This window comes from Papilio xuthus, unplaced genomic scaffold (assembly GCF_000836235.2).
Source record: "Papilio xuthus unplaced genomic scaffold, Pxut_1.1 DF828177.1, whole genome shotgun sequence".
NCBI classification, from domain to species: domain Eukaryota; kingdom Metazoa; phylum Arthropoda; class Insecta; order Lepidoptera; family Papilionidae; genus Papilio; species Papilio xuthus.
In genome coordinates this window covers 4,438,214-4,460,686 of record NW_013530472.1, presented here as the reverse complement: position 1 = coordinate 4,460,686, position 22,473 = coordinate 4,438,214, and the positions used below count along the sequence as shown (strand labels likewise).

The 22,473-nt window shown below is 33.9% G+C and overlaps 4 protein-coding genes across 4 annotated transcripts; 2 read left to right on the top strand and 2 right to left on the bottom strand.

The window, feature by feature from the left end:
* Window positions 1–1,662: 1,662 nt before the first annotated feature.
* SrpRalpha (signal recognition particle receptor alpha) lies at window positions 1,663–7,544 on the bottom strand. The gene is made up of 10 exons (XM_013306897.1): window positions 7,318–7,544; window positions 6,962–7,214; window positions 6,576–6,692; window positions 5,682–5,814; window positions 4,306–4,450; window positions 3,910–4,039; window positions 3,490–3,632; window positions 3,043–3,198; window positions 2,611–2,815; window positions 1,663–2,287 (listed from the first exon to the last, which is right to left on the bottom strand). Exons 1-10 carry the CDS (start codon window positions 7,432–7,434, stop codon window positions 1,857–1,859), a joined length of 1,830 nt encoding a protein of 609 aa, XP_013162351.1. The 5' UTR covers window positions 7,435–7,544; the 3' UTR covers window positions 1,663–1,856.
* Window positions 7,545–7,921: 377 nt separating this feature from the next.
* Window positions 7,922–11,635, top strand: Rpn2 (Regulatory particle non-ATPase 2). Its single transcript, XM_013306766.1, has 2 exons — window positions 7,922–8,562; window positions 8,992–11,635. The coding sequence occupies exons 1-2, from the start codon at window positions 8,043–8,045 to the stop codon at window positions 11,472–11,474; spliced, it is 3,003 nt and encodes a 1,000-aa protein (XP_013162220.1). The 5' UTR covers window positions 7,922–8,042; the 3' UTR covers window positions 11,475–11,635.
* A 523-nt stretch (window positions 11,636–12,158) lies between these two features.
* Window positions 12,159–13,974, top strand: LOC106113794 (Ribosomal RNA processing 47). The gene is made up of 2 exons (XM_013306765.1): window positions 12,159–12,271; window positions 12,352–13,974. Exon 2 carries the CDS (start codon window positions 12,372–12,374, stop codon window positions 12,846–12,848), a length of 477 nt encoding a protein of 158 aa, XP_013162219.1. The 5' UTR covers window positions 12,159–12,271; window positions 12,352–12,371; the 3' UTR covers window positions 12,849–13,974.
* Window positions 13,975–13,987: 13 nt separating this feature from the next.
* On the bottom strand, window positions 13,988–17,970 carry LOC106113793 (ADP-dependent glucokinase). Its single transcript, XM_013306764.1, has 3 exons — window positions 17,461–17,970; window positions 16,724–17,166; window positions 13,988–16,087 (listed from the first exon to the last, which is right to left on the bottom strand). The coding sequence occupies exons 1-3, from the start codon at window positions 17,802–17,804 to the stop codon at window positions 15,396–15,398; spliced, it is 1,479 nt and encodes a 492-aa protein (XP_013162218.1). The 5' UTR covers window positions 17,805–17,970; the 3' UTR covers window positions 13,988–15,395.
* Between the last annotated feature and the right edge of the window lie 4,503 nt (window positions 17,971–22,473).

The window sequence follows — 22,473 nt, the reverse complement described above, 5'->3', positions numbered from 1 at the left end:
CGATTGTTGTATAGAACTAACGAAATATTTTAAAAATTAAACTAGCTAAGGTTTATCTTATTTTAGGTTTTAGAGGTGCAATTTTTTATATAACATTTTAAAATAATAAATACGATAGATATATAACCTATAGACAGGGCCGGAGTTAGGCTAGGGCGTGGTTGGGCGACCGCCCATGGCATTGGATAGAAAGGGGCGCTACAAGTCTGAATTACAGTCCCCCATAAACCGTAACAAGGCATGGTAAAAAAAGAGAACCGTACAATTGTCACCCAGGACTCTAGGAGAGCTAAAATCGATGGAATATTATATTCAATTTTGACAATTAATCGAGAGTCGAATTTTGAAATGTCATTTTCTATAGGAAATAACAACAATGTAGAAATTTGTCTGTCTATAAAATGGCAAGAAAGGCTTTTTTTCGCTGCATTTTTGTTCCCTTTTTTTCCCAGAGAGGAATGCTTTATGCATACTCCGCGCCCCGGGGGGGACGCGGTAGTTATGTGGGATTCTCCTCCATAGCGGAGGCATACCCACTAAACTTCTCTGTTCCTCCAACGCATCGGGACAGAACCACGGGCACGCTTTCGCTCGTCCGCGACCCTCATTTTTGTTCCCTGGATTAGGCATCAATGGGTTATATATCTATAGATATCTACATAGTACTTTGTTGTAGATGAATGATTCCACAGTCCCGTATTAATTTGCACGCATAGTAATTAATAATAAGGTAAGGTAACAATAATGTTGAAATTTCGATTCCCTTTTCTTCGGGTGAAGGCACTTAAAATGTTATCCAATTGCTTTTTCTTAATGAAAAACGTTAGGTAACATACCCATACTACGTGACCTATTTATTTTAGTTTTTTTCTAAGTTTTTTAAGACTGCATCATCATCATACTCAGCCTAAACTTGTCCACTGCTGGACGTATTCCTCCCCCATCGATTGCCACAATGCCCGGTCCTGTGCCGCCCGCATCCAGTGCAATATGACTGCATGCATATTTAAATTACTAGTGAATTATGAAAAAGAACAACTAATGACTACGTGACAAAAACCTGAGCCACCCTCCCCCCTCCTGTGACTGACCGTAGTATTTTAAAGTCTCCCCACCCCCCTAAATGGGTTACGTAGTATGGGTACGTTCCCTTATCTTGTTGAAAATGGTAAAGTTTGGGAACTAAAAATGTTTGAATATTTGATATGTGCCTAAGATTACTTATAATTTTTTTAAGGGTGATTTTAAAAAAATCAAACTTAAATGGAATGTCAATGAAAATATAATATTTATTAACCAAAAAAAAATTTATAAAATAATATGAATTATGATGGTAAATATTAAAGCATATGGAATCGACTTAATAATTAAAATATTTTCTCGTTGATATTTTATTAATAAAGAAAAATTCCCTGTAACAATTGTTTAATAAGAAAAATAATATATATAATATAATAACATTTTTTTATTTAACAAAATAGACCATAAGAATTCTGATTTTTGTAAAAATTTAAAATTCACAACGAATATCATTACAGGCACAAATTTTTGACAATTATTATGTTTCATACTGTTATTACTTTGTATGGGCGTAGCTGAATTATATAAAATTTTTAAAGTGTTGAAAAAAGTTGACATTAAAAAAAATAAGTACAAATTTCAAGCAAATTCACCAATAATTTTTGTTATAATTTGCGAAACAATTAAAAAAAAGTTGTGACAATATAATAGTTATTCAAAAATCGACTATCGACTGATTCATCGATAGATCTTTTCACATCACTACTGTGGCTGTCAAACTGACAGCTGTCACTTTGACAGCCGCACCTGATGACAAGCTACGCCCTTCGTGTACCTTACTTCATCAAAGCGCGAACCACAGCATCAGGATTGAGTGCCTTCAGATCAGTATAAGTCTGTCCTGTGCCAACAAACACTATCGGCTGACCGGTTATATAAGTCATAGATATGGCAGCACCGACTTTATCATCAATCGTATCGAATTTTGTGAGCACAATCCCGTCTATTACATGAGGATCATTCGTAGCACTGTGGTCTGCGAGAGCCTGGTTGAACTTGACCAGCTGATCGACGGCTTCGTTCCCTACTAGGGCTTCGCCAACAAAGAGCACCAGGTCTGGCTGGTTGACGGTGATCAGTTTGGCCAATGCTCGCATGAGAGGCTCGTTGTCCTGCATCCTGCCCGCCGTGTCCACCAGCACCACGTCTATCTTAGAGTCAGCCGCGTAACGGATGGCTTCCATTGCTATACCGGCCGCATCTTTGCCTGGAATTATTTAAAACAAAAATAGTTTTTAAATGAGTGTAAAAGTAGGTAAATTTAGAATTAATGTCTATTTCACAATGTCCAAGTAAGTCCTTAATAAGTTTCTTGGAACTTATTTGTTTTTTCTGTTTTGTCTTACTAAAATTATAAATGCGAAATTTTAGAAATTTGTTATAGATGTAGAACATAGTATGGAAGAACACATAGGCTACTTATTAAGACAATATTTTGAAGAAAAGTATTGTCAGTTAATTTATTTGTTATTTATCTAATTTACTTGGACATTGTGAAACTTATCAGTTAGGTAAATAGTCAATACATACCATATCCCTTCTCATACAAATGCACCATACGACGTCCATGCGCTTGCATCGGATGCAGCGCGTCAAGACGTCGCACATGTGTGCGCAGCTGCTCCACTGCGCCTGCGCGGAATGTATCACACGCGGCTATCAACACGGATAGATCATTCTCCAGCAGCCAGAAGCAGATCTTCGCTAAGTTGGTCGATTTGCCCACACCATTCACCTATACAAAAGATTTATGATAAATTAGATAGATGGCGCTGATATATAATTCCTAAGGTTATAAAAAAAGTAGTTCGATAGATGGCGTTATTACGATATTTAGACATTACAAATTTTTAGTCTCAAAAAAATTTCATACCATGTGAAGCAAACAGAAAAAATGTAATTGGATAGAAAAACATTTTTCTCTATAAATCCTTAATTTTTTTGCTTCATAAAAGCACTCACCCCACAAAATGTCATAACGTAGGGCCGTCCCTCTTGCTTGGCGTGCATGCAGTCCCGTAGGATGTCAACTCGGCGCTTCGGTGACAGAATCTGCACGAGGGACTCCGTCAGCGTCGCCCGCACCGTCTTAGCCACCGTCTCGAATGTACCGAGCACCTGCAAAGATACAAAATATTAAGCGCCTGTGAAATATTACATAGCAAAATGTATACGCCAAATGTGACAAGTAATATTAGCGCCTGTTAATTATTATATAGCAAATTATCAAGAACGGATATTTAAGAATATAATAAAATAATATAAAAAACATCAAAATTTCTATTTAATTCATTCAAAGTTTGAAAACAAACATGGTCACCACATTTTATATTGTTAACGCAAACATTATTTGTGTGCTGTCGAAGTCGCGAACGACTACTAGTAAGCCAATAAATTGAATTTCCTCACCTTGCCTTCCAGTTTGGTAGCGACGGAGTCACACAGTTTGTTGGCGATGTCCGCGGCGACGTTCTTACCAATGAGGTGGTCACGCAGCTTGTCCAGTACTGGACGCATTGTCTCCTCGCTCAGAGCCTTCGAGCCCACAAGACCTAGAAATAATGTTTATTAGAATATATACAGCCGATCATCGTGACGTGACGTCTTTGGGGGAAGCCTCTGCCCAGCAGTGGGCGTCATATGGCTGAAGAAAGAGACCGAATCTTCGAGGTTATATGTTGTTAAACCTAAGCATTCTAAATAAAGGGTATTTAGTTCACAAAATATTGTAATCTTCATTTTTTTTATTTGATTACAATGTTTAGATATTAATTTGGAACATCTTCAACAAATAAATTGAGTTAATATAAGAATTCTTTTCTTTTTTACCTTTAAATATGCTGAACATGCCGCCAGACTTCTTGCTGGTGGGCTGAGTGTTGTCCACTTCATCATCACTGCTGCTGTAGTCTGATTCCACTTCTAGATCCTTGATGGCACCCGTCATTTGACCCACCAGCTGGAATAAACAATTTACAATTTACATTTCTATCCGGCTATTACATATGGAAGAAGAAAGGAATTATCATACATAAGGAATCATCATTATAAAAATTAGTAAACAGATTAGTACTACAAAGAAACACACATTTAATTATGTAAGACATACTTACATCGTGGGCCATAATACCCAACAGTGGGCAACATTCAATTATATTACCAAAAAGATTTTAATACCAAATTTTTTACGTTTAATTTTGGAACTTTTTATTCATCGGTATTTACCTGTGTATCGGGCATAATATCATTAGGCACAGCATCCTTGTCGGTCGTATACTCCAGTGTGGGTAAATCCCGGCTACCTCCACCCAGCTCCCACACGCGTGGCTTCTTCACGCGATCCACTGCTTTAGGACTCTTCGGAGACTTCCTATAATAAAAAAAAGCAATAAACACATGTATAGTATTGTAATTTTCATATATATAAGCGGGTAGGAACATAATTTCAGGTGTAAGGTAAAGGTGCGGAGAACACTACTCAAGGTCAGCCACCAAAAAAATTAACTGCAGGTTTCTGATACCAAAATCTTCATATAAAATGTCGTTCCTGTCTTTCATCTTTAACATAAAAAGCGATATCGACATGTTATGTTATTTTAAACGGGGATTTTGAACTACGAAACCCACGGTTAAGCACTTTGTTTCAGTTATAACAAAAGACAAATAGATGACTTTAAAACATAAATAAGCCCACCAGTGGCATAGTCCGGAGAAAGATACAAATCGTATAATCAAAAATTCAAATTATGTAAACAGAGAAATGCTTAATTCTACACAACATAGTGTCAATTACTCTGTTTCATTAAAAAAAATGAGAAATAAAATTATGCAATTTTACTAATATTATAAATGCCAAAGTTTATGAATTGGTGGATATTACTTTGAAAGTATCTCCAAAACGACTTATTAAATCTTTATGAAATTTGCCACAGATGTAGAGAAGATGTGTGTCTGGAAGAACAATACAAGTAGCCTATACTTATTAAGTTTTTTTTTATCCCGTACAGACGGAGTCGCGGGCGATAGCTAGTAATGTATCAATATAAATATAGAATGCCGTATATTAATAATAAAAAAAGTTTAGCAAATATTTTTTTATCTACATATTGTAGCAAAAATATTCAGTTTATCTATGGTTGATAAAATCAATCTTTGTATTGGAACTTGACAACCTTCAACTAAGGCCAAGAGCTAAGAATAATCTAGTTTACTTGCAGTAATCAAATTAAATGAAATCTTATAATGATAAATAGTTTTAAACTAAGATAAGATACAATATTTATGCTTAAATTTAAAACAGATAAAATTTTATATTATTTTTATTATAAATTACAATTTTGTAAGCAATAAATAAATATCAAATAATTTGATTCAAATTGATTGATTTGAAATTCAAATCTTACTAATATTAGAAATGCGTATATTTAGATGGATGGATGTATATTTGAAGGTATCTCCGGAACAATTAAACAATTTTTTGGCATAGATGTAGAACATAGTATGAACACATAGGCTACTAATTAAGTTATTTTAATTCCGGTCGGACGAACCCGCGGGCTACAGCTATTAATCAATAAAAATAATGTTATTAAATAGCTTACTTTGGCTCCTTCTTGTTCTTGGAGGCGAGCTTCTGCGCCAGCTTGGCTCTGTTGGCCGCAATCACATCATCCTCCTGCTCTAAAGGCTCCTCCAACTTGCCGTTGCTTAGATTCTTTGATTCAACTATTTTTACTGAAACAAATTGTAACGGAAATTTAACAGTAAATTGTGGCATTAATATGTTTATTAAGAATAGAATTTGTTAAAATTAAAAACTATTCAGATATGAACATTATACAACTAAATAAAAATGAATTTTCTTATACAGTTCAACCGGGATAAGTAAAAATCTATGTAAATAAATATTTGTTTATAGAAAAACACCTATAAGAGAGAAAAATATTGTGGCCCTTTGGACCATTGCTTATCCAGGTACATCAAATTTCAAATGTCTAGATTGTCTAAAACTAACTAAGCAGTAATTTTGAGGCTTCTTATTGACTGAATGAAAGTATTTAAGGACAAGAATCATTATTGTTATTCATAAAAAATTCAAAATTCAATGTTGCCTTGCCTAAACTAGGAAGACCTGTATTTAAGGAGCAAAGGACTTCCCTTACATGTAAATTTAATAATTGTTTGTGTAGAAAAACAACTAAGAATAACATTGAATTTATGAAATGATTTTATGAAACAATTTTTGTGTAACATTGTACATGAAAAATGTATAGTACATAATGTAATTGCATAATATACATTACATTATATACAAAATTCTCATGTCACCATATTATATAGTTATCATACTTCTTCTAAATTGCTTCAAATAAATGCATATTCAATATGTCTGAGAATTGCCTACTATCTAGTTTTTAATTCCGTGCGGAAAGAGTTATGGCAGAGAGCTAGTTATGTTATGTATTCCAGGTAATTATAATTTCAACAAAACTCACCAGATTTCTTATTTTTCTCATCACCTTTCCTCTCTATCATAGATGCAACAGTCTTCTTAGATTTCTGAGAATCCTCAAAGGTTCTCATTTGTTTTGGAATTTTAGCTTGTGACTTAGCTGTAAAATAAGTATCAATTTTAAAGTATAAATTAAAGAAACATGCTCTTATGCAATGTACAGACTACATAAGGGAAAGTAAATAATGGAAAGAGGTTTTACTTCTTTTAACAATGGATTTTAGATGGATGTTACCAAGAAATCCTAGAACAACTGAAGGAATCTTGATGTAATTTGAAAAAGACAGATTCATCTGGAATAGACTAATCTTGTTTTTTTTTTAAATTTTATGTAGATGCAGTTTTGAATAGTAGCCAGCCAACACTCACCCCAGTTCTCACATTCCTTGAGGACCTTGTCAAAGCACATTTTGAACTCATAGTCAGAGTTATAGCGGCCAGTCTGCAGTTCATTTTTGTATTTGTCTCTAAACTCCAAGTGGACATCGTTCAAAAACTTATCAACGTAGGACAACTGGAGTATACGCTGATATGCTACCACGAACACTAGTTCAAACTCATTATCGAGTTTATATTGTAATGTTAATGAATTATGATTAAACGTATTATTTCCTGATCTTTCCTGCAAATATATCGAATGAATTACATATAAGAAAGGGATCATTGTAGCGTGATATAAATGAATTTATTTAATTATTTTATTGAAAGGGCTTCAGATAACTTACTTGCAAAATTACACTCCGTATTAGAGCGTTTACGGATGGCGAGAATATTTCGCTGGTACTCTGGAAACACCACAGCACTATACCACCTTTACTGAAGATGCTGAATAAGTCGAGCATTTTGGATAAATATCGTAAAGAAAGTTGTAAGTTGTAGTAACAGATTGCAAAGTAGCTACGTAGTATGAGTTGGTGCAATATGTAAATTGTAAGCTGTCAAACGAGTTGTGACGTATAACGTGTGACGTTTACGTTTGTGTATTGCCTGCATGATTTTCAGTGCTGTGCAAAAATCGATTCAGCTAGCACTAGTTTACAATGTAATGCAGTAGTGTGTAAGTAATTTTTAAGCAAAATTAAATTTGCAACAAACTGTGTATCGCCTTATTGATTTTAAACATTTTATTTTAAACGATATTAATTTTATTTTTCAAAAACTTGTCTATACTCAAATCCTTGCGCTATCTTGTTTTATTTTTCCGAAATACAGACTCAAACTCATGAACGACCAATCATAATCTAGAACAACCATAACCTGAAGTTTTCATTGGTTAGTTTTGGACTCGAAATAAGCAATTTAGACATTGAGAACAGAACATAGTGAATTGCTTATGGTGGACAAAACGAAACGAATTTGTCAAATCATTCTCAGCGTAGGGATTAGTTTATAACAAGAAAAAGTGTTCGCTGTTTATTTTAATAGAAAGTTAAACAGAAATTAAACTAAAATGAATATCACATCAGCCGCAGGGATTATATCCCTGCTCGACGAACCTATGCATGAAGTGAAAGAGTTCGCATTGAAACGATTGGACAATATCGTTGATCAATTTTGGCCTGAAATTTCTGAATCTATAGAGAAAATCGAGATACTGCATGAAGACAAAGTGTTTTCACAACATCAGCTTGCAGCGTTGGTGGCCAGTAAGGTGTACTATCATTTGGGTGCCTTTGAAGATTCACTGACGTACGCACTCGGTGCAGGTGACTTGTTCGATGTAAATGCAAGAAATGAATATGTTGATACCACAATTGCAAAGGCAATTGACTTCTATACTCAGAAACGCAAGGCTTTGTTCGTGGATAATTCAGCGGAGACGATCGATCCTCGCTTGGAAGCCATCGTGAACCGGATGTTCCAGCGATGCCTCGACGATGGACAGTACCGTCAAGCCCTGGGCCTTGCCCTGGAAACTCGTCGCATGGATATCTTTGAAGAGTCCATCATGAAATCTGATGATATATCAGGTAAAATTTATTATATTTTTTCGTTCCTTTGTGTTTCACTATTTTTTTTTAATGAAATTATTGGTATAATTCTATGAACAACCATAATAGTAACAAAATTATAATGTTATTTAAAAAATCAAAATACAGTACTAAACAACAGTAGACAATAGATAAAAAATTACTATTAAAAATCTGTATCTCAACGCTTGCAAATTAATGTAAACAGCATTGTTTTATTATACTATTTTCTATGACAATATTAAAAGAATTCCTTTGTTTCTTTCCCATTGAAAAACTGTTTAAAAAGTTATAAGGTTGTTGGTCCTATTATTTTCACAAACGGAAAAGGTCAACAAGCTCTGTCCAAACATAATTGGATATGTGAAAAGCTTATTTTCCATTAAATTAATGTTTGATCTATTCGATTATATTTTTTTTGTGTTACAGGTATGCTCCAATATGCCTTCACAGTTGCGATGAGTCTCCTTCAAAACAGAGGATTCCGGAGCACAGTCCTTCGTTCCCTTGTTGGTTTATATAGAGGTCTGAACATCCCTGATTACGTAAATATGTGTCAATGTTTAATTTTCCTTGAGGATCCATTATCAGTTGCTGAAATCCTTGACAAATTGACCCATGGACCACAAGAATCTGTCCTCATGGCTTATCAAATAGCCTTTGACTTGTATGATTCCGCCACTCAACAATTTCTAGGCAGAGTGTTGCAAGCTTTAAGAACAACTGCACCAATACCCAGTGCTCTTGGTGGTAAACCTCAACCTCAGGGTGGACCCTTCCCAGAATCTTCCATGGAAGTAGACCAGACACCAACTGAGGAGGCTAAAAAACCAGAGAGAGATATCGAAAGCCTGAATGATGAAGAGAAAGAGCACCAGAAAAGAGTTGAAAAATTAATTTCTATATTAGGTGGAGATGTATCAATAGGTTTGCAATTGCAGTTCTTAATTAGGTCAAATCATGCAGATATGTTAATCTTAAAGAACACAAAAGATGCAATTCGAGTTTCCATATGTCATACAGCAACAGTCATAGCAAATGCCTTTATGCATGCTGGAACAACCAGTGATCAATTCTTAAGAGATAACTTGGAATGGCTCGCCAGAGCAACCAATTGGGCAAAGCTAACAGTAACAGCTTCTCTAGGAGTCATCCATAGAGGTCATGAAAATGAGTCATTGGCTCTCATGCAGTCTTATTTACCAAAAGAAGCAGGACCATCATCAGGCTACTCGGAAGGTGGTGGCTTATATGCTTTAGGTTTGATTCACGCTAACCATGGTGCCAATATCATTGACTATCTTTTAACACAACTAAAAGATGCTCAGAATGAAATGGTACGTCATGGTGGATGTCTTGGCCTCGGTCTGGCAGCAATGGGTACCCACAGGCAAGATGTCTATGAACAGCTTAAATTTAACTTGTATCAAGATGATGCAGTCACCGGAGAAGCTGCAGGTATCGCTATGGGCATGGTAATGCTGGGTTCAAGAAATGCAGCAGCCATAGAAGATATGGTTGCGTATGCTCAAGAAACTCAGCATGAAAAGATCTTGCGTGGTTTAGCTGTGGGCATTTCCTTTACCATGTATGGAAGGCTTGAAGAGGCAGATGCTCTTGTTCAACAACTATTGAGAGATAAAGATCCATTGTTGCGACGAGCTGGATGTTATACTATCGCGACTGCTTATTGTGGTACTGGAAATAACGATTCTATTAGAACTCTACTGCATGTTGCAGTTTCTGACGTCAATGATGATGTACGTCGTGCGGCCGTGACCGCTCTCGGATTTTTGTTGTTTAGAACTCCTGAACAATGCCCATCAGTTGTGTCACTGCTGGCTGAATCATACAACCCTCATGTACGTTATGGCGCTGCTATGGCCTTGGGCATTGCATGCGCCGGTACTGGTAATCGTGAAGCTATTGGTCTTTTGGAGCCCATGGTCAAATTTGACCCCGTTAACTTTGTAAGGCAAGGAGCCTTGATTGCATCTGCAATGATACTTATTCAACAAACTGAAACACTTTGCCCGAAAGTTACTTACTTCCGCCAACTGTACGCTCAAGTTATCTCCAATAAACATGAAGATGTCATGGCTAAATTCGGAGGCATTTTAGCTCAAGGTATTATTGATGCAGGTGGACGTAATGTCACTGTATCCCTTCAGAATAGAACTGGGCATATGAATATGTTGGCTGTAGTAGGTATGTTAGTTTTTACTCAGTACTGGTATTGGTTCCCTCTGGCTCACTGCCTCTCACTAGCCTTTACCCCGACCTGTCTGATTGCACTTAACTCTGATTTGAAAATGCCTCAACTTGATTTCAAATCTAATGCAAAGCCATCACTTTATGCTTACCCTGCACCATTGGAGGAGAAGAAGCGTGAAGAGAGGGAGAGGGTTACCACCGCCGTGCTGAGTATTGCCGCTGCCAGAGCGCGCAGGAGGGCGCACGGCACTGATAGCTCCAGCAGCAGCAGTGCCACAACCTCAACTACTTCGAAAATGGAAGTTGAGGAGGAAGAAAAGAAACCAACAAAATCACCCAACCCTAACATAACTGTTCACGGTAAATCTGACAAGGATGCTGGAACATCAAAGGAAATTAAAAAGGAAGAAAAAGAAGGCGATGAAAAAGAGGCTAAAGAAAAGAAGGAACCGGAGCCTAACTTTGAAATATTGAACAATCCTGCGAGGGTTGTGAGGCAACAGCTTAAGGGCATCACAGTTGTTGAAGGTTCCGGATTCATACCTTTGAAGGATGTTACAATTGGAGGTATTGTGATGTTAAACCATTCCGGTGATGTGGAGCAAGTTCTTGTCGAGCCAGTCGCCGCATTTGGCCCGAAGACCGAAGAGGAGAAAGAACCCGAGCCACCGGAACCATTTGAGTACTTGGATGATTGATATTGTCTCTTCACTTAAAGTTCTTCATGTTACTAGCGTTAGGACTACATGAATCATAAATGTATTGAACAAGTTTATATAACAACATAGAATATTATTGAAGTACATACTAACTGGAAATTATTGATGTGTTTTCTGTGAAATAAATGATTAAAATTAAAGATTTATTTATTTCAATTATGTTTACTACATATATTTCTTTCTTTAATATTTCTTATTAATACTATCCTAGAGATTTAATAAATAATTTAGTCTCTTTTTGTTGGGACAAGGAAGGAGTAAAGTAAAAAACAAATCTGAGAATCTTTTATTTATCCAATGTAACCATCGCGATATGTAGTGTCCTCTGCCGCTATACATAAAATTATGTTCTACGCCTGTCTCGACTCGATCGAAATAAAGAGCTGCCAAGATATTTGAAAATTAAATTATAAAGCACATTCATTTTATCTTTGTAATTTATAATCTGTATTTGATTTCTACCGTATTGCCAAGGTTTTCTACAGTTTTCTACCAGATCAAAGGAATTATAATTTTCATGTTCACACGTAAATGCTTTTGTTTAAAAAAAAAACTAATTAATTAATTTTTTTACAGAAAAGCAGTATTCTTTAGTTATGAATTTTACAATTATATTTTGATACCTATACTTACCCATGTTGGCAAATTTATTAAATATGGCAGCACTTCGCACGACACTTTATAAAATCAATAATACATTGTCAAAATAGTATTTGCATTTTCATGTCGAATTGGTGTCGTCTGAAACGCAAAACCGGTGACGACGCATATTAAAGGTAACAGTGCAACTATATAAATATTAAAACATTTAGAAATTGTATTGATAAGTTATAAAATAACACTTATTTTTGTACAGATCCTAGAGATTGAGAAGTAATGCGCCTTACAAACAAAAAAAACAAGATGGATTCTGATATAAATTACGGCGATTTGTCATACAGTATCGATTTAGTAGAAGACTCCGAGCAGCTGAAGAATGATTTGATCGAAATAAAGGATGTCTTGGACCATCTTTTGCCCCTAAAGCCTGTATACAATTCACTGTCTCTTCCAGTGAAAATTGAACTCGATTTATTCCTTTTATTTGCTTTGAATTCCCTTCAATGGATAAAGCTGCAAGTAAATGGTGTTGATCCGCGCACCCATCCTGTTGCGGGAGAATTGCAGCGCGTGAAAATAGCTATGATTAGATGGCATGAAGAGTGCGATCGTCAAAATAGGCCCAGGCTGGACATACCGGTGGTGAGGCGGTTCATCCGAGGTGGACTGCAAATTAGAAATGTTGGACATCAGCCCTACACTGTAAAGAAACCAACAAACAATACCAATCAAGATGAAAATGATCAGTTGTAAATTGACTGATTTTATTGGTAGAAATTCTTTTGTCTTATTCTCTTTGTTGCCTATTAGATTTTAATTGCTAATCTTATATTAAAATAGTTGTTCATGGCTTCGCTGGCATGAAGTTAATCTCACATACTTATTATGTATCAGATATCTTCCATTCAAAGTCCAGTCAAAAATCCAGCCATTTCCGAGATCAACTGGAGCAAATATACACTTACTGGACAATTAAAAATATGTTTTTTTATGATCTCCAATTTTATGACCTATATATATTTATGAGTATGAATTAACAAACTATTAAGTTTTATTAGGTTGTAACAAAAAAAATGTTTTAATTTTATTATGGTCAATAAGTTAGGTAACCAAAGGATCTATTTATAACTTTCCTGTTTTTTAAATTGTCAGTGTATGTATCTATAAAGCCTAGCCAGGAATACAAAAATCCTCAGAAAAATGGAACTAATTCCTCTGCCTACATTACAAACAATTGTCCAGGATTTTTATATTCTTGGTTAGGCCATAAAATATTTTAAGGCATATAATCTTAGTAGATTAGGTATACTCATTATATCAAGAGTAATTGTTTATTGCTACAAAAAAAAGTTTGAAATAAAGTCATCCTATTCCTTCATTCAATGATCTAAAATTTAGCTTGTTATTTTATTTAGAAAAGAAGAACAGTTTTAACTTAAAATTGTCATGTAATTTTAACAAAATGTATTTAAACTTGAGTGGATAATTAAAAGCCATCATCAAACTGCCAATATATCTATGGAGGGTTGGAACATGTATGTACTACTCCATACATCTCTATCAAACAAAAAAAGAATTGAAATTATTTAAAACTTTAAATATATAATACATAAAGTGTGAACTGAACAATATCGGATTCAAAACAAAACCATAGACAAATATGCTATATTTTATGTTGAAATTCATAAAATTAAATTTCTCATTTTTTTTGACAATTTAAATATTATATAATAGCCACCATGTATGTAGTTGGACAAGCCTCTACTTAAGCTTTCTATGTTAAAGGACTTAGGAACTAGGAATAGAAAAACGCTTGTAGTTTTTTTCTAATTTATTGCTTGTCTTTCATATATTGTAAAATTAAATAAAATATTCATCATAATAATTTTCTTTTCATTTCCCATATATATTTTGGAATGTTTTAAAAAGGCGAAATATTTTAAACAAAATTCATAAATCTGCATTAGTAAAAATCAAATCCGTAAGCCTCATTTTTAGTCAAAAGATTAAAACTGGTTACTACGAGTTTCCACTGTTGAAATACGTGTACAAAAACATTTTATACCGATTCCGTAGTGTAAACCCATGTTTGACAGTTTCTTGTGACTGACTAGCAAATATTTTTAATAAATTAAGTTTTTTTTTTAATTTGTAAATATATAAAGGCTTTTTAATAATTACAATAATATCAATTAACAAGATAACAGTTACAAATTGATTTTGTTCAAATTTGTTTCAAACTTTTTATAAAGAGTAAGTTGTAAAAACAGTATGAAAGTCTGGTTACTAATAAATAAATTCGTTCATAAAAATAATAAATATTAGGCATTTTTTTCATACAATATTGCGTTATCAGAAACACATATATAAACCAAATTTTGGATTAAATGTACAGGAAGTGGCTGTAATTTAAATGACCGTTTACCATACCGACGTTTTTTAGCTTTTTCGACCCCTCCCTCCCCTGGGTAGTAATTTATAATTATGATTTTTAATCATTTCACAGGCAAAAATTGAAAAAATAAATAATTTGGCTCATACTCCTCTTTATAGCATATTTAAATTACTAGTGAATTATGTATTATGAAAAATAACAAGTAACGACTATGTGACAAAAACCTGAGCCCACCCCCACTCCTGTGACCGACCGTAGTATAGTCCGCTATAGTATTTTAGTAGAATCTTGAAAGGAAATATTGTTAATATCTTTTGAGAAGATTCAATTTAATAATACAAAATGCTGTAGAAATTACTGAACCCTTCTCTCTCGGATCTAAGTGAGTTAATTGATAAAATGTTCTCAACTGGGTTTCAACTGTTGCTACACATGTTTAAAAACACCAACTTTTTGTATATTTGTTCGCAATAAAATGGTAAGTACATACAGGGTGTTGATAAATTGAAAAATTCTTAATAGAATTTGAATCCGGCAGCTACCATAATTCAGACATGTTTAAATTAAATCCTATTTACTTATGATTAAGTACCAATAACCACATGTACATTTTGTTCCTTAATATGTCACTGTTTGATCTACAATTTAAAAACATTTAAGCTTGAATAATAAACCCATTTCAAACATAACCTGTAAATGTATATATAAAACATACAAATTATAGCTTAAATTCGGGATATCAAACTTTTAATTTTACAAAATAGGTTCCTAGCTGGCAAGTTTCTGATTACATTTTTTTCATAAAAGTAATAAATATTATAAATATAATTATTCCTCAATATATTAAGAATTTAACATATGGTTATAATTTTTTTATGGAATTAAATATGAATTTAAGTAATAACTCAAATTTCAACCTGCAAAACCAAACCTGCTGCAGAGATATTATCCCCCGCACCTGCGGTTAATTGAGCCTCCGTACATATAAGAACTGGAGCGACACATATCTCAACCTTGTCACCTACAATCGTCTCCTCCCAACATGCTACTGGTTTATTAGGCTCAAAGAAAACTCTACTATTATTATCATTGTTAGTAGTTGTTGAAAAACTGTCATCGAGTAATAATTTTGTCTTTTCAAGGTTTATATTTTGTGAATTACAAACATATCTATGTGCTGTCAGTGATGCTTTAGCTGCTGCTGCAGCTGTTCTCTTCCATTCTGAATTTTGTACAGTTAAAATAGCTTGATAAGCTAAAGTATGTACATGCATTCTTGTCAACTTTCTCTTGCTACCGAATGCATTGTTCTTCTCACGTATGAGTTTGTACGTGTTTCTCATTTGATCTAATGCTGTTGCCACTCTTGGATTGGAGTCAGCGACGACAACAACACGGCCATGTTCTAACACACTATTGAGGTTTGATAATTCTTGTTCGTTCATACCAACGGAGTCAACAAAAGGTAACACTTTAGTTGTAAGATGTTGTAGTAATTCTAAATCAACATAACTTGCCATTTCAAAATGAGCTAATGTGTTCAAAGGTTGTGATAAAATTTGTTCTTTGACTAGATCCAGTCTTTCCGCTCTTAAATCTGTAAAAGACAAATACAATGCTTAGAGACAATTTACCAAACTGATTTTTTCGTTTTATCTTTAAGTAAATGGTTGAAATTAAATATTATTTTACAATAAGGAAGGTAACATATTTTTTATTTGATAAGATAACTGATGTAATAAAACTTAACAGCATTTTTTATGTTATACTAGCTGTCGCCCGCGACTCCGTCCGCGCGGGATTAAAAATAGACGTTGGCCGATTCTCAGACCTACTCAATATGCTCACAAAATTTCATAAGAATCGGTCAAGCCGTTTCGGAGGAGTATGGGAACGAAAATTGTGACATGTGAATTTCATATGAAGAAAAAGATGTCAAATACCAGAATAATACTCAAAAAGATGGAGTTGATACAGGCTTTGGATGTAAGCTGTCAAAGCATTGGTTTATATGACTATTTTAATCTATTATGGTTTTGCATGTTGAAAGGAAAAAAAGAACCCTTATGGGATCACTTTGCTGCTCGTCCATCTGTGTGTTGCCCCTTTCTTTCAGGAATGCATCAAGGTATCAAGCTGGAATTTATATCAAATACTCAGATCTGCTGTCTCTTGGTGCTGTGCAAAAGTCAAACTTTGAAGCCAATTTTTTTAATCATATAAAATGTCTTACCTCTACCATCTTGTTTGAAAGGGAAGTTGTCCATCATTTGTAGACCGCTAATGACTAGCAAATTGGGTTTGAAGCTGGTCAAATGTTCACCGAGCTTCTCTAAGGAACTTAAAAGTGGATTATTTTCATCATTATGCATGATGTATCTATTTGCTCGGGGAGCTTTGTATTTACCAAACTTTTCATCGGCCTTGTATTCTAAAATCATATGTATATCATCTTTCACTTCTTCATTTTCATTATCACCAACTATAAGGATTTCTTCAGGGATATATTTTTTCAGTTTTTTACTCATTTTTGCTCCAAATAGTACTTTCCAACCCTCCAGAAAGAATCTTCTGGCCATTAAGGGTGCATTTCCACCAATCGCCCATCTTGTGTCTGGCAGTTTAAGGGCTTGTTCCACTAATTCATCATATAACTTGCTGTTAGACATGAATCTCCTGAAATATATAAATTAAAAAATATTACAACATTTTAGAGAATCTTATAATATTCTTTGCCATTAAGTTATTAAGTATTACAATCAGACTGATGTAAATTCATTGCTTTAAATTTCTTTTCCTTCATTGACTGGAATTGAAATAAAAACAATTAATGTAAATGAATAAAGAAATAAACAGAGTATCAGGAGATATACATATTTTTAAGAATGTGTAGCACGTGTGTGCGTTTTACTTAATTATTATTATTTGTTAAATTAAATTAATTAAAGTTAAAATGAGTTGAAAACTTACTCAGCAGCTGCACCATGTTTGAAAAAGTAAGTGAAGCTTTTAACAAACTCCTCTTTATTTGTGATCTCGTTGAAATGTTCAGGGTTGCCTTTAAGATCTGTATAGTCCAGAAGCGAAGTAGCATTGACGAACAAGTCATGACATGCTCCATAACCTAAAGCAACTTTCGGCTGACTGTTCCCAACACCAACTTTGTTCTCACTCTCCAAAAACAGTAGATGATTCTTCACAGGTGATAATCTTTCATCACCTATGTCATTACGGCGAAAATACATCGCATAAAACAGAATAAAAAATGAAAGAATAGAACCCAATTTCACCGGGGCACCCGCCATTTTTAACATACAATTAAATATTTATGACTACTACTGGAATGATTAGACTTTTAACTTTAACTAGATCCACGTCACCTCATATTTAATATATTGGAATGTAAATATTTAATGTGGATTTAATTCCAACTGACAACCATGCAATCGGCCATTGACTTGCTGTCAAAGTCAAAGTCACAAACCGAAATGACAATGACAAATGATAATGACGAATGATGTGACGTCGAACAACAGTGTGACCAGATTTAATTTAAACATTCTGTTGCCTACATTAGGAGAAAATCCACTGATTGTGAAGGCTTCTAAAATCTAATGTTATGAATTATTTTCTGCGTAATCGTAAACACACCGTAATATTGAAGATTATGTTCACAAATTAATTTAAAGTAATTTTAAAACTAACGGATATCACACTTACGTAAAGTAAATTGCAGATAGATTTTAATATTAGGCAAACAATGCAATCATTATACAATAATATGTATTTAATAGCATTGCAATCTTGATAAACAAATATTATAATTAGTACTTTTGTAAAGTGCACACTTTTAGACATCATGAATTAGAATTTTTTTCGACTTTGTAATGAAAGTATGTCATTCGCGCCAATGGATTCAGATTAATAATGTCTAAAAATACCTATCTCCGCTTTTTGAAGGAAAATACGAAAAGCTGTGCCTTATTTTGTAATCTCTAAAGAAGTCTAAACGCTCTACATTTCCCAAAAAAATTGTTGAGTATGGGCATATCTAAATTAACACTGCGTGGGTTCCAGTGTTTAAGTTTTCTCCAGTTATAATCCAGCGCTAAATATAATTGTTGGACTGGAATAATGCAAACTCGGCATTCTTATTTTACGATCGTGGTAAATCGTCAATAAATTTTTTACATAACTAAAATTTGTTCATGAATATAATACTTGTTTTGCAGAAAGTAAATTGTGAAATTTTGTCACTTAATTAACGCTATTATACCTGATTTACTTGTTATGTTGTACAAAATTATTATCTTTAATTAAATTCACGAGAATTTTATCATTGCACTGTTTACTGCAGTGATTGCGTAAACTTGAAATAAATATTTTATTGATAATTCTATTTTAAAAACTTTATTATTTCTTAACATATTGTACGACTGAATACCTTGACTTGCATAACTTTTTTGGGTGTTATTATTTACATTGTAATTTTCCATCTACATTATTTATTCTTATTATAAAGTATTTTTGTAAAGTAATGTGTTAATAGTCATCAGTCATCATCAGCTCACTATACGTCCCTACTGAGGAGCTCGGAGCCTACCCTAAGTTAAGGATGATTAGGCCATAGTCAAGCACGCTGGCCACGTGCGGGTTTGTTGACTTCACACATATCTTTGTTAATAGTGGATAAAAATAATTACTGTATATTAATTTAAATAACATGTAAATATTTTTATATTACATTTTATAGATTTATAATATAATAAAAAAATATCTTGTAATCTCAGAGTCTATAAGTCACTAAGCAGTACTCTAGTGCAGAATTAGTACAGAAATTTTACACTAAGGGCCGCTTCACTAACCTAGCACGCTTTAGTAACTTCAGTGTAGTGTTTGAGGAACGTTATAGGCACTGGGTATTGACCCGCTATCTTTTTCCGTGCGTTATTAAAAAAAAGTTATAAATAAAACCTTTTTTTAATAAAAAAAATAAATCCTATGGTATTCAGTGAAAATGTAGTTTATGGCAAAGGAATTTTTAAAATCAGTCCAATAATTTTGGAGATTTTTATTTTGAAATATATATTTCGTAATAAAACAACGTGTATATACTGTCTTAAATTAATCACTTGTAGTATAAAACACAAGCTATTGCGCCTAAAGCTTTACGCGCGTCTTGTCCTTCCATTTTAGGCGCGAGATGACCGGTCCCGCCTTTTGCAGAATTATTTTTTCGGCTTTCGAAATCCGTTTGCCACTGCCAGTACTTACCGAGCATTCGTGATTTAATAATGTTTAATTCTATATAAATTCAATATGTATTTATTCTTTTTTTTTTAATTATTTCTGAACTTTATAAAATGTTTTATATTATTTGTAGCCTTTAACATTTGGTTTTAGTCAAATTATTTTCAAAAATTTTTACTTAATTATTGCTTCAGATTGAATATTTTCATGGTTATGGAAATCTTATGTTCTGTTGTATGTTAATACAGGTTGAACCTTGTGTATATTCTCCGTAATTAAAAAACCTTTGACAAATAAAAAAAAATAAAAAATCATAGAGCGCATTTTTTACAGATAAAAAATGAAATTTTTAACTCGGTTCTATAAGCAAAATTACTTAAGACAAATTAATGCACACTAAAGACAGAATTATCATTGCTAGTCGTGTTTTTAACAGTCTGTGTGTAAAAGATAAAGTTTTTTTAAGGTGAAAACTTGAGTAAAAGGCATAAAGGTAGACCTTATACGGCGATCACGTATTGTTGCCGAAATGAATGCTGCAGATGAAATCTGCCGCGAATGTCTGGCGCCGGTGACCGTATACTGACACCACAAACGCTATTGACTTGACACAAAGTTTAACATGAATTTGTTTGTGTTTTTTTTTACATCATTGTTAACACTTACCTGCATATGAACTACTGGCGTACGCCAATATTGTTTTAGATGCAACACCTCTTTGTTGAAATGATGCATTCAAATTTAGACAAGATCGAGTCAAGGTCACAAAGTAAAGTAAGCCACTTACGTATTTTCCAATTTTAACCATTAAACATTTAAAATATTTCATTGTAACGTTTAATGTGCCACAGTTTACGTATGTTTTCAAAACATAAAACATTCTATCGTACTTATAAATATAAGAGTAAATACTCTTATTATAAGGAAAGTCATCTGAACTTGAGATTCTCGACGTTAGTCCCAAAAGATAATGTACAAGTCCATAGCTTAGTTTGTTAAAGGAGGCTACATATCGGGTCGAATGATTCACTCGAGGAGCGAGGTCAGGATATCCAGTTGGCGGGAAATTAATGCCGCTTAGCCTGCAAGTTGTAGCAAACATCGTGCGATATTGACGCTTGCTTCCACTGACTTGTTTTTACTCAAACTAGCTGTCGCCCGTGACTCCGTCGGCGTGGATTAAAAAAAAAGAAATTAGTAGCCTATGTGTTCTTCCAGAATGTGTTCGACATCTATAACAAATTTTAGCGAGATCCATGAAGGCGTTCTAGAGATACCTTCAAACAAACATCCATCCATTCATCCAAGCATTTGCATTTATAATCTACAGAGGAAATATTTGATTATATGGTTTCATTGAAAAAGCTCAGAAACTACTGAACCTATTTGAAAACTTATTTTAATGTTGGCAAGGTACACTATTTTAGTGACATATGCTTTAATTAAAAAAACATTAAATTCATCGCGAACGACGTCACGGGCAACTGCTGGAAAAAAAATTGAACCACTAAAATTATTTTTTTCCTGCCAGTTTCTCTCCATGAGATGCGAATTTGACAATGTTATCTATGAAATTAATAAGTAATCTTCCAGCCTTTTTCACCAAGGAGGATCGGCATACTATGGAGGTACACTACTATACATTTTTTCGGCTTCGTTGTCTTATACGTGGGGTAATAGTCACAAAAAAGGAGACAAACATTTAAACATTTTTACTGATGAGAGACTTCCCTTTTTCGAATAGCATAGAGGTTCGCTATAAATAACATTTAATATTCGAAAAAAAAATCTCTTACATTTACGACACGTTTACATATTTATGAGCTGGATAAATATGCCTGGCTGCATATTTAAGTAATTTTAAATTAATACATTACACGCACTCTCATATAACGGTATTTTTTTTTACTTTTTACGTTATCTTGATCGGTTTTAATTATTTTTTTTCCATGCATATGCTTCGGCTGTGCTTTTGAAATTAAACGTCTTGTTGTACTTGTTTTTTATTTATGCATCATTACAAATATTATTACAATTCTGTATGCAAATCCTTTGAGTCTCGCAATCGAATTAAATAACATATATTTCTTGCGAACGTTTATATATTTTAATGATTTAACGTCGACTCGTCAATAATATAAACTCATATTAATATAAAGATAATTAAATAAGTAGATAGATTTCCGGAGGCCTAATTTAGTCCTCTTTCCCTTCCCACCCTTTTTCTTATAAGGAAAGGATGGGAAGTGGAAGTAGACTTTCCGGATGAGAGGATGCATGGAAAGGGAAAATATTTTATCTTTCTGTGCATCCTCTCCTTCGTCGATTGAAGGTAGGCAACGCATATGCAATTGCGTATATCTATGGGCAACGATAACTTCGCTATTTCAGCGATTTCAGGTGGCCGCTCGCTCGTTTGCCACTTTTTGCGTTGAATACCTGTTAAATATTGGAATATTAAAGGTATTTTGGCGGTGAAAAAATCCTTTAATCACATAAATTTTAACTCCGCTGGTGCAGTGACCCATAGTGGTTATTGGCCTACGACACAAGAGATCGACAAATTCACCTGACCTACGCCTTCTTGTGCTAGTCCATCGCTTGTAGTTCCCGCAGGTCCAGCTCGATGTCGTCTCACCAGCAGTGTTTAGGCCGGCTGATGGGTCGTCAAAATTGCACTTTTAGAATGCTCAATGCATACTTTAGAACGTATACAAATAACACGACATTGAT

Coding starts and splice junctions, on each gene's coding strand:
- Rpn2 (XM_013306766.1), top strand. CDS start 8,043: ATGAATATCACATCAGCCGCAGGGATTATATCCCTGCTCGACGAACCT. Junction 8,563..8,991: donor GAAATCTGATGATATATCAG/GTAAAATTTATT, acceptor TTTGTGTTACAG/GTATGCTCCAATATGCCTTC.
- LOC106113794 (XM_013306765.1), top strand. CDS start 12,372: ATGCGCCTTACAAACAAAAAAAACAAGATGGATTCTGATATAAATTAC.
- LOC106113793 (XM_013306764.1), bottom strand. CDS start 17,804: ATGTTAAAAATGGCGGGTGCCCCGGTGAAATTGGGTTCTATTCTTTCA. Junction 17,167..17,460: donor AAACATGGTGCAGCTGCTGA/GTAAGTTTTCAA, acceptor TATATATTTCAG/GAGATTCATGTCTAACAGCA. Junction 16,088..16,723: donor TTTCAAACAAGATGGTAGAG/GTAAGACATTTT, acceptor TGTCTTTTACAG/ATTTAAGAGCGGAAAGACTG.
- SrpRalpha (XM_013306897.1), bottom strand. CDS start 7,434: ATGCTCGACTTATTCAGCATCTTCAGTAAAGGTGGTATAGTGCTGTGG. Junction 7,215..7,317: donor TACGGAGTGTAATTTTGCAA/GTAAGTTATCTG, acceptor ATATATTTGCAG/GAAAGATCAGGAAATAATAC. Junction 4,040..4,305: donor ATATTATGCCCGATACACAG/GTAAATACCGAT, acceptor TGTTTATTCCAG/CTGGTGGGTCAAATGACGGG.